The sequence below is a fragment of the Ranitomeya imitator genome, chromosome 6 (genome assembly GCF_032444005.1).
Source record: "Ranitomeya imitator isolate aRanImi1 chromosome 6, aRanImi1.pri, whole genome shotgun sequence".
NCBI classification, from domain to species: Eukaryota; Metazoa; Chordata; class Amphibia; order Anura; family Dendrobatidae; genus Ranitomeya; species Ranitomeya imitator.
Window position 1 is genome coordinate 522,841,575 of NC_091287.1, and position 12,072 is coordinate 522,853,646.

The 12,072-nt window shown below is 42.2% G+C and overlaps 1 protein-coding gene across 1 annotated transcript in view; it reads right to left on the reverse strand.

Moving 5' to 3' along the window:
- Nucleotides 1–12,072, reverse strand: part of SAMD12 (sterile alpha motif domain containing 12) — an 803,045-nt gene that overhangs the window by 348,449 nt on the left and 442,524 nt on the right. Inside the window, exon 4 of the mRNA XM_069731810.1 lies at nucleotides 566–706. Coding sequence (XP_069587911.1) covers nucleotides 566–706 — 141 coding nt within the window. The remainder of the gene's footprint in view (nucleotides 1–565; nucleotides 707–12,072) is intronic.

Below are 12,072 nucleotides of genomic sequence, written 5' to 3' on the forward strand. Positions count from 1 at the left end.
TAAAAACTGACCAAAAACTGATCAAAATCTGTTCTAAAACACGAATGAAAATCGATCAGGTCTGAATGAGCCCTTATGCTGTGGAAGGCAGGTTTACTGGTCCTATAAATCCACAGTGGTGTGTGGAGGGCGTCTCGAGTTGCAGCGGTTGTTTTATTATTTATCTTGTGCTGAGCATTTCGTGACTCCTGTTTACAATAAGATACAGCAAGTCGAGGAAGAAATACAGAAAATGCGAACACAAGTACAAATAACTGCGTTTCCGGCTCCTGTATACGCTCTTTAAAGCTATTTTCATCTTAGCAGGCTGACATTTAAACCGCCAGAACACCGATATTTTGTGGATCAAGACGACATTCAACCTGCCAAGTGGTCAATTCCACATGGCCGTATCTGCATTGTTCTTTATAACTACTGTAGCTTTCTTTAAACTACCCGAGGAGACCTTTAAAAAGTAATTCACACCATGAAAGGGCACATTTGTTCAGATTAATATGTCAGCCGCTTATTTTCTTGACAACGCGGTGAGATGCCATCGGACTGTTATTGAACGGACGTCTCGTACCTTGTGTCAGGAGCTGGAGGTTTCGGACCTCCTCCCGGACTTTCAGCTGAAGGACTTGTTGTAAGACATATTGCCGTTGACTCTCCTGAACAATCCCCATCCTCTCCAGCTTCTTCTCTGTGAGTCGTAGCAGAGCACGGCCTAGAAGGAACAAAAAAAATCAGAGATCCATGACGAGGGACAATCATGGAATGTTAGCTTTGGACTGGACCTCCAGGGTCATCGTATCCAACCCCCTGATCAATACAGGATTCACTAAACCATCTCAGACAGATCTCTGTCTAGCCTCTGTTTGAAGACTTAGATTGAAGGAGAACTCCCCCTGACGAAGGAGCTGTGCGTCCGAAACGCGCGTCGAGGTGCACCATACTCTATTTGGCGAGCTGTCTACTCATCCCATATACCCTAAAGTAAGTGACTTTATATGTTAATTCAACTAATAGCACCTTACTCATGTAGGTTTTTTGCACCTTATGCAGTTGCACTTTTTTCACTGATTGCACCTTAATTTGCTCTTTTCTTTGTATGCACATTGTTGCACTTTATTATAAAAAGAGCTTTTATACACACTATTGCAAAATTCTTTTGTTTTTTACTCTACTATTTTTAACTATAGTAAGTCCTTACGGGTATGAGCATACATATAATATATACTATGGCAGCCAAATAGGTATGGGCACTAATATGATTGTTACATACATGTATATAAAATGATATTTTTGGTTTTAAATATTAATTTTTTTTAAATAAATTTATGTATACCATGCAATAAATAAATCTTTAATTATTCACATCCTCTGCTGTGAATGGTTTCTTTTCCTTACCATGCTATAAGCACGACCTCTTTCAGCTCTTTGTAGTGTTATACTACGCTATTGACACAGTTTGGTGATCCTGGGTATCTTGATTTTAGAATATAGGATCTTATATTTGAATATTTATTAATTTTTATTTATATGATACCTCGGTATAACTAGTGTGTTTAACTAATTCCTGTACTATTAGCATGGCTCCCCACTGTGAATAATTTAAAAAAACCTGAAAAATATTTTTAATAAAAAGTACTCACCTTGTTGGTCTCTTTGCTTCCGATTGAAGCTGGAGATATCACATAGCTGAAGCAGCCATTCAGATATGAGACATTCCCCACTGGAAGAAGAAGAAGCAAGGATTCTAGTGGGGGACACCAGTGGAGGGAAACAGGGGTCCCATGGATACTGTATGTTTTATTGTTTCGGTTAAAGGTACCGTCACACATAACGATATCGTTAACGATATCGTTGCTTTTTGTGACGTAGCAACGATATCGTTAACGAAATCGTTATGTGTGATAGCGACCAACGATCAGGCCCCTGCTGGGAGATCGTTGGTCGCTGGGGAAAGTCCAGAACTTTATTTTGTCGCTGGATCTCCCACTGACATCGCTGAATCGGCGTGTGTGACGCCGATTCAGCGATGTCTTCACTGGTAACCAGGGTAAACATCGGGTTACTAAGCGCAGGGCCGCGCTTAGTAACCCGATGTTTACCCTGGTTACCGTTGTAAATGTAAAAAAAAAAACACTACATACTTACATTCCCGGTGTCTGGTCATGTCTCTCGCCGTCAGCTTCCCGCACTGACTGGTGAGCGCCGGCCAGCCGTAAAGTACAGCACAGCGGTGATGTCACCGCTGTACTTTATGGCCGGCGCTCAGTCAGTGCGGGAAGCTGACGGCGAGGGACATGACCAGACACCGGGAATGTAAGTATGTAGTGTTTTTTTTTTACATTTACAACAGTAACCAGGGTAAACATCGGGTTACTAAGCACGGCCCTGCACTTAGTAACCCGATATTTACCCTGGCTACCCGGGGACTTCGGGATCGTTGGTCACTGGAGAGCAGTCTGTGTGACAGCTCTCCAGCGACCAAACAGCGACGCTGCAGCGATCGGCATCGTTGTCGGTATCGCTGCAGCGTCGCTTAGTCTGACGGTACCTTAAGACTATCATGGAGCTAGCTGTACTAAAGTATCATAATTAACAACCTCTTTAGGCTTGCCATTGGTCCGTCTATTACACAGGTTGTCCATTGAAACCAAGTTATCACCTATCCAAAGGAAAGGTGATAACTTTTCGATCGGTTGGGGGAAGGAGTTCGACCACTGGGACTCATATGAATTGGCAAAATGACTAACTTTAATCCCAGTTAGAATGGAGTCCGAATGCCCAACCATTGCTCTATTTATTCCCTAGGGGGATGCCGAGCCTTGCGCTCTGCTTTTTTCGGAAGACTCATAGAGGATGAGCTTCTGACCCGCTGCCCAATTTTGTAACAAGGATAAAAGTGTCTCAACGGGTAAAAATTCTCTGTTCTGCTAATCCGTGCAGGTTCCAGAGTTTGCACATGAGCTAACAATTTTAGTCAGCGCATGTGCTGTTCTTAAGATTAGTATGAGGACACTAGGATCAATGCATGAGCAGAGCAAAATTGACTGTTGTGCCCAAGCAAAACCAAATATTCCTCATGTGCATTTTTTTAGCTTTACAATGTAAGTGTCTGATGTTGTACAGTCTGTGGAAGTTGTAAGAGTCATCTAAATCCTGCTATCTCACAATACTTGTCACCCTCATATTGAGCATAGCTTTTCTATGAGTTTTAAATCAGGGCCATGACAATCTCTTCCTCCCATTTTCTCAACGCCCCCACCAATGCTAAACAAACGATCTGCGATGGAGCCACCTCCCTTGAAGTGGTCAGGACTCAGGACAAATATGAATCAGGCTGGTGAGGTGATACTTTTCTGTCCCTGGATAAATAGGTTCTTCCTGACTTCAAGGCAATGGTCTATTCAACACGGCCAGTGTTTCACCGCTTTGGTGGCCATGTTACCAGATAGACACGAGAGACTTTTTTTTTGGCATTGTGCCACAGTGGCGAACGCAATGCATTTACTTGCATTGTTGTGCGGCCTGCGCATCATGCCAGAATTAACATCAGCCAGGTAGATAAAGTTGTACATGTCATGTCTCGTATGTATAGAAAGCTAAAATTGTGAGAGGAAATATAGAAGTAATATCTCACGCCTGTGACCTCCAGGGGGCAAATATTCTTAAAATCGTGGATCTCATAATTTTTGGCACTTTTTTTTTTACCAGCCCTCATCTGAGGTCACCAGGGGAGGTAAGTGGGAGTAGCTGGTATCTGGTCAGTTCTCGGAGATACAGTGTGCTGTAAGGACTGCACCATTTTCTAATCAGAGTGCTCCCCTTTGCACGATCTGCGCCATTCCTCTGACAACTGATCTAGTAACTTTTCTTTGTCTATCCCTTTTATTTTCTATATGACTGTATATAATGTATTGTTTTGTCCCATTTGTAACATCCTGTATATTTTTATAAGCACTGACTAATTGCTGGATTAAATGCATAAAATTTAATAGCCAATAGATTTGCTTCTCTTGCTCTACAAACCAGATCCTAGAATCCTCGCAAGGCTCAACGTTACCAGCAATGGCTGTCCAATTGACCTGTAATAAGCCTTTGGTGTTGGCAGCTAGTTCTTCTTTGGTTGTTGTGGAGCTTGGTCGTGACCGTACCAAAGAATAAATTTTATATATATATATATATATATATATATATATATATACACACACGCAGTACAGACCAAAAGTTTGGACACAACTTCTCATTTAAAGTTTTTTCTGCATTTTCATGACTATGAAATTTGTACATTCACACTGAAGGCATCAAAACTATGAATTAACACATGTGGAATTATATACTTAACAAAAAAAAGTGAAACAACTGAAAATATGTCTTATATTCTAGGTTCTTCAAAGTAGCCACCTTTTGCTTTGATGACTGCTTTGCACGCTCTTGGCATTCTCTTGATGAGCTTCAAGAGGTAGTCACCAGGAATGGTTTTCACTTCACAGGTGTGCCATGTCAGGTTTAATAAGTGGGATTTCTTGCCTTATAAATGGGGTTGGGACCATCAGTTGTGTTGAGCAGAAGTCTGGTGGATACACAGCTGATTGTCCTACTGAATAGACTGTTAGAATTTGTATTATGGCAAGAAAAAAGCAGCTAAGTAAAGAAAAACAAGTAGCCATCATTACTTTAAGAAATGAAGGTCAGTCAGTCCAAAAAATTGGGAAAACTTTGAAAGTGTCCCCAAATGCAGTGGCAAAAACCATCAAGCGCTACAAAGAAACTGGCTCACTTGAGGACCGCCCCAGGAAAGGAAGACCAAGAGTCACCTCTGCTTCTGAGGATAAGTTTATCCGAGTCACCAGCATCAGAAATTACAGGTTAACAACAGCTCAGATTAGAGACCAGGTCAATGCCACACAGAGTCTAGCAGCAGACACATCTCTGCAACAACTGTTAAGAGGAGACTTTGTGCAGCAGGCCTTCATGGTAAAATAGCTGCTAGGAAACCACTGCTAAGGACAGGCAACAAGCAGAAGAGACTTGTTTGGGCTAAAGAACACAAGGAATGGACATTAGACCAGTGGAAATCTGTGCTTTGGTCTGATGAGTCCAAATTTGAGATCTTTGGTTCCAACCACTGTGTCTTTGTGCGATGCAGAAAAGGTGAACGGATGGACTCTACATGCCTGGTTCCCACCGTGAAGCATGGAGAAGGAGGTGTGATGGTGTGGGGGAGCTTTGCTGGTGACACTTTTGGGGATTTATTCAAAATTGAAGGCATACGGAACCAGCATGGCTACCACAGCATCTTGCAGCGGCATGCTATTCCATCCGGTTTGTGTTCAGTTGGACCATCATTTATTTTTCAACAGGACAATGACCCCAAACACACCTCCAGGCTGTGTAAGGGCTATTTTACAAAAAAGGAGAGTGATGGGGTGCTACGCCAGATGACCTGGCCTCCACAGTCACCAGACCTGAACCCAATCGAGATGGTTTGGGGTGAGCTGGACCACAGAGTGAAGGCAAAAGGGCCAACAAGTGCTAAGCATCTCTGGGAACTCCTTTAAGACTGTTGGAAGACCATTCCCGGTGGCTACCTCTTGAAGCTCATCAAGAGAAGGCCAAGAGTGTGCAAAGCAGTCATCAAAGCAAAAGGTGGCTACTTTGAAGAACCTAGAATATAAGACGTATTTTTAGTTGTTTCACACTTTTTTGTTAAGTATGTAATTCCACATGTGTTAATTCATAGTTTTAATGCCTTCAGTGTAAATGTACAATTTCATAGTCATGAAAATACAGACAAATCTTTAAAGGGAACCTGTCACCCCGAAAATCGCGGGTGAGGTAAGTCCACCGGCATCAGGGGCTTATCTGCAGCATTCTGTAATGCTGTAGATAAGCCCCCGATGTTACCTGAAAGAGGAGAAAAAGACGTTATATTATACTCACCCAGGGGCGGCCCCCCTCGGCTGCTGGTCCGGTCGGATGGGCGTCTCTGGTCCGCTCCGGTGCCTCCCATCTTCATTACAAGACGTCCTCTTCTGATCTTCAGCCATGGCTCCGGCGCATGCGTACTTTGCTCTGCCCTGTTGAGGGCAGACAAAGTACTGCAGTGCGCAGGCGCCGGGCCTCTGACCTTTCCGGCGCCTGCGCACTGCAGTACTATCCTCTGCCCTCAAGAGGGCAGAGCAAAGTATGCCTGCGCCGGAGCCGTGGCTGAAGATCAGAAGAGGACGTCTTGTAATGAAGATGGGAGGCGCCGCAGCGGTCCAGAGACGCCCATCCGACCTGACCAGCAGCGGGACCGCCCCTGGGTGAGTATAATCTAACGTCTTTTTCTCCTCTTTCAGGTAACATCGGGGGCTTATCTACAGCATTACAGAATGCTGCAGATAAGCCCCTGATGCCGGTGGGCTTACCTCACCCACGATTTTTGGGGTGACAGGTTCCCTTTAAATGAGAAGGTGTGTCCAAACTTTTGGTCTGTACTGTATATATATATATATATATATATATACATACATTGGTTCCCCACGTGTTGGATTCTCTCTGGACGATTGCTGGTCAAGGGTGAAATCGGATGTATATACAGTATATATATTATACACTCACTGTGGAAGCGCCCAATAATCTGCCTAATTGCAATAGTAATTGTTGCCTCGTCCATCAATCGTCAGTCAATTGCATGAGTATCCTGACAATTGGTGGCAGAAGTGGGATATCTTCTGATCTCCCTGACACTTCTCATCTTATGTCAAGCCACGAGGAAAGGTAAAGAAGGACAAATAGTATATGGCTTACTAGTCGTGTAGCTTCTACCCTAATTTTAGCTGAAAGCCATGGTGGGTTTTCACCCTAGTGCCAAGTTCGGGCACAACTATGATCTCTCGAGTTTCTAGAGTTGCCAACAGAGAGCCACATGAAAAATGTAACAACTATTATACACATGTATTTATATCCAGAGTGTATGTGAATATTTCACACTTTTGTAGACGTTTTCTCTTCTTCTTCACATACCGGCAGCCGGTAGCCCCTCTCTTCATACAGGCAGGTAAGATAAAATATCCACCCTCCCAACATGCCCTTTCCAACCACAGTTTAGCTTCTAGTTTTGTTCATGCAATTTCTTGACTACATAAATATTTTTTCTAATCTGTACTTTACAAAATGTTTTGAGTAGTCCTTTACGCGCAGTTCTGTAATATTACGGTAGAGAGTATACAATGTCCCAGCATTTAATGACAGATATGAAAGTCTCATTCAGCTGAAGTGCTGGAGTCATTTCCAGTAAGTGAAGGATATAAATATGGAAGTTATAAATAATAAATATATGGCTGCTGCTCGATAGACCGCACCGGTTCACTTACGATGTAAACATTGTCATATGAGGTAAGGAGATCTACCCGTAAGAACAGTTCCTAAAGAGGGAAGTTGTCGATATTTTACAAAATGCAAGTCAGATCAAGATATAGTCCTAAAGCCCAGAGAAAAGATTAGATTTTTCAATCTGTGCAACCACAAATTTACTTGAAAACTTGTAGGAACCCCTTTCAATTTTGCAATGAATTTTTCCTTAAAAGAAATAATTTTAAGAGAGAAAACCCACCTAATACACTATGTAGAGGGGTTACCAGCTTACATAAAAAAAGAACTGAGCCTTATTTTTGGTCCCTGGTTGCAGATCTGTTCCAATCGCTGTTGTTCGGCTGCAGTAGTTATGTCACATCAACAGCGCTGCAGCCAATTACTGAGCTCAGCAGTTTGTGTTGTCTATATAGGCAAAGCCACTGAGCTGAGGAATTGGCTGCAGCACAGTCAACGTGATGTCAACACTACAGCCAAACATCAGGGACAATAAAAGGGTTGGAAAAACAGTGCAGGGTGGGGAAAAATGGTCAGTTTGGGGTTTTTACACCTAAACTGAGCCTATAGCAACAGTTTGGTAAAAAGGGAAGACCTCTTTAATGGAGAATGCCACAAAAGTACACTCAAGGGCACATGGAGGTCAAATATGGGCCCATGGAGGTTTATGGGACAATGATTGAATAGATTCTGCATGAATTGAGTTCACTATTAAAATTTTTGTTAGAATACTATGTAGTTTGTTCCAGACAAATAGCCTAAAATGGCTTCCACCATGTTACTGATCACATAACCTTGGGCTTGGCCCAGTAGGCTTCCTGTTATGATCCGGTGACCTTGGAGCTGCATGAGAACTTTCACTGGAGAAGGTGGCCACTATACTGACCGCAATCCTGAACTTAACACTAGAAGTACCCGTGGAGTGTACCTAACACACTTAGACACCTCGTCACAGCCGGAGGACTAAATACCCCTAAAGATGGAAATCGGAATACTATCTTGCCTCAGAGAAAATCCCCAAAGGATAGACAGCCCCCCACAAATATTGGCGGTGAGTCGGAGAGGAAAAAACATACACAGGCAGAAAAACAGGATTTAGCACAGGAGGCCACTCTAGCTAGATAGGACAGGATAGGACAGAGTTCTGTGCGGTCAGTATTAAAACCCTTCAAACACATCCACAGCAGAATATACAAAAAAACTTCCTACATCTAACTAAAAGATGTAGGAGCGTAAATCTGCAACTCCAGTGAATCCTAGAAACAGAGCAGGAATAAAACTGAAACAAGCACACAGCAGTGTGCCACAGATACAAAAACCAAACACTTATCTTTGCTGAATTTGGCAGCAACAGGAGAAGCCAGAAAGTGAACCAACACTTCACAAGGAACATTGACAACTGGCAAGGGCTAAAGGATCCTGCACACCTAAATATCCCAGTCAGAATTGTAATCATCCGATACACCTGGCCAGGACTGCGAGTCAGAGACAACTGCATTCCCACCTACAACCACTGGAGGGAACCCAAGAGCAGAATTCACAACAGCTTCCCCATCATGCCTTGCAGTTACCACACCCTACAGCACAGCCAGTCTTGAGGGCCTATATGACTCATAGCCAGTATAAAAGCCCAAGCAGGGGATATTGCTGCTAATTTATGTGGAATGTGGAGAAGAGAGAACCTCAGCGCTCACTCAGAAGGACATGACATAAAGTGTGAGGATTAGAGTGTGAGGAGTAGAAAATATACATGTTTATTTGTAAGACATTGAGAGACAGGAGATATAGTAGTCACTTACACTGTGTTAGACAGGGAGCTGCTGCTATCAGTGATTTTTTGTACCTGTTTACAGTCTGCTTTTTGCCGCACCCAATATTACTATATTTTCTGTGTTAAACTTCCAGTATTTATACACCACTATTTATTTTAGATCAGTTGATGGCAAATTAATGAGGCAAAAGTCATATATATCAAGGACACTGACACTACTAAGGTTGGCTTTGCATTGAAAAGAGGTTGGAAACAGTCCTGGAACACCTCAGAGTGTTACATGCATCTTTTCAGGGCAACTGGAGGCTTTGGAGCACTTTTTCGATTTGTGCTAAAACCATCACATTTTCTGCCGACATGGACAAAAAGCTCCCTGAGCAAATTTTAGAAAATGTGCTCATCTCTATATATGAATCTATGAAAGGCTGCATGAATCCAGCAATAGGCAAATTTAGTCCTGATTAATTAGTCTTTTCATTGAATTATTGTCATTTTTCCCATTGGTTTCCTTTTTTCCTTCTGCAGATATTTTTGGCAAACAACATATGGAAGGAACATGACCCGGGTCTCTAGTGATGTCAACAAGCCTATATACCAACAACTGGTCATTCAAAGCCTTCCATTTGTATCAGCCGTACATTCCACAGATACCACAAAACTAATTAGTGCAATAAAGTGGAGTCACAGGAGCCCTCGTTATTTCTTAACAAATGGTATAACTCTTTATCTCGACCCGCCTCACCTACCCCAACATTTAACATTGGATCTTCTTACAACATCCGGTGCAACCCAAGAAGCTCTCCAGGTGCAAGAAGATCGAGAAGGGATGAAATAATCACCAAATTTTACCAAAGCTCCATCATTGGACTATCAATGATTTGTCTTCAGACCAGATCTGATGATTCTTCCTAATGGAAAGTGCTATACACTGGAAAGCTCTTTTCCTATTGGAAGAGGCTGATGGATGAGTCTGGTCACATGCTCCTCCATCAGTGGTCACTGAGAGCCGGAGAGCTGCACGATCTGTGAGGAAGAAGGAAAACCTGTAATCTTATATATAACAGTCCTTAGCCAGGATGGGCCGCGCCTGCGCAGTGTGGCGCCGGAGTTAGCACGTGCGCATACAGCACCACTGCACCATTTTATTGAAAACACTGTATATGTGAATTTGCAGACACAGCATATCCACAAAAATGGCACCAAATACAGCGGTATGCACAAGCGGTGACTCCGCCGCCATTTCATTTGAAGAATTCTGCTACGATGTCAACAAAGCAGTGCGCAAGCGCCGGCCAGTGCCATTATGCCTATGGCCAGCACATGCGCACTGCTATGTTGACGTTGTAGTACATTACTTCAATAAAATGGTGCCAGAGATTGAAGAATGCGCAAGAGCTGACTTCACTTTATTGCCTGAACACAATAGAAAATCTTTGTAGGGAACTGAAACTCAATGTTGCCCAGCGACAGTCCTGAAACCTGAAAGATCTGGAGAAGATCTGAATGGAGGAGTGGGCCAAAATCCATGCTGCAGTGTGTGCAAACTTGGTCAAGAACTACAGGAAACGTCTGACCTCTGTAATTGCAAAAACAAAGGTTTCTGTACCAAATATTATGTTGTTTTTCTATTGTATCAGAAACTTATTTCATGGAATAAAATGCAAATTAATTATGTAAAAATCACACAATGGGATTTTCTTAATTTTCTTTAGATTCTGTCTCTCACAGATGAAGTGTACGTACAATAAAAATTACAGATTTCTCCACTCTTTGTAGATAGGAAAACTTGCAAAACTGGTAGTGTATCAAATATTTATTTTCCCCACTGTATATTTTGATAGATTGGACATTTATGGATATGATGATATCAAACTTTTTTTTATTATTTATTTATTTAGTTTTGAACTGGGAAAAGTGGTGTGATTTAATTTTATTACTTTTTAATTTTTAAAACCTTACTTTAGCTTATTTTTAGTCCCCTTAGAGGACTTCAACTATATTATGCAATACCACGGTATTGTTGTAGTTTAGTGAATTGATGTTCTCCTGTGAACGGCATCATAGGAGGAGCAAGAAGACGATGGAAGTGAACTTCAATATGCAGTACTGTAACTACAGTCCGATAGGCCCAGCTCCACCCTACACGTTGATAAGATGTATTGGCCCTTGTAGCATTTTAAATCCTATAAGGACATATGTATTGTCCCCTCCTCCATTCTGTGCTAATGTCTTCCATCCTGTACCCATTCCTGGTATATTTGTCCCCATACTGGCATATATGTCCTCCATCCCGGCATATATGTACCCCATCCTGATATATATGTCCCCCATCCGGGTATATATATCCCCCATCCTGGCATATATGTCCCCGTCTTGGCATATATGTTCCCCATCCTAGTAAATATATATATATATCCCCCATCCTGGCACAAACAGTACGTCCTCCATCCTAGCATATATGTACCCCATCCTGGTATATATGTCCCCCATCCAGGTATATATATCCCCCATCCTGGCATATATGTTCCCCATCCTAGTATATATACAGTACAAACCAAAAGTTTGGACACACCTTCTTATTTAAATATTTTTCTGTATTTTCATGACTATGAAAAATGTACATTCACACTGAAGGCATCAAAACTATGAATTAACACATGTGGAATTATATACTTAACAAAAAAGTGTGAAACATCTGAAATTATGTCTTATATTCTAGGTTCTTCAAAGTAGCCACCTTTTGCTTTGATGACTGATTTGCACACTCTTGGCATTCTCTTGATGAGCTTCAAGAGGTAGTCTCCGGGAATGGTTTTCACTTCACAGGTGTGCTCTGTCAGGTTTAATAAGTTGAACTTCTTGCCTTATAAATGGTGCTGGGACCATCAGTTGTGTTGAGCAGAAGTCTGGTGGATACACAGCTGATAGTTCTACTGAATAGACTGTTAGAATTTGTA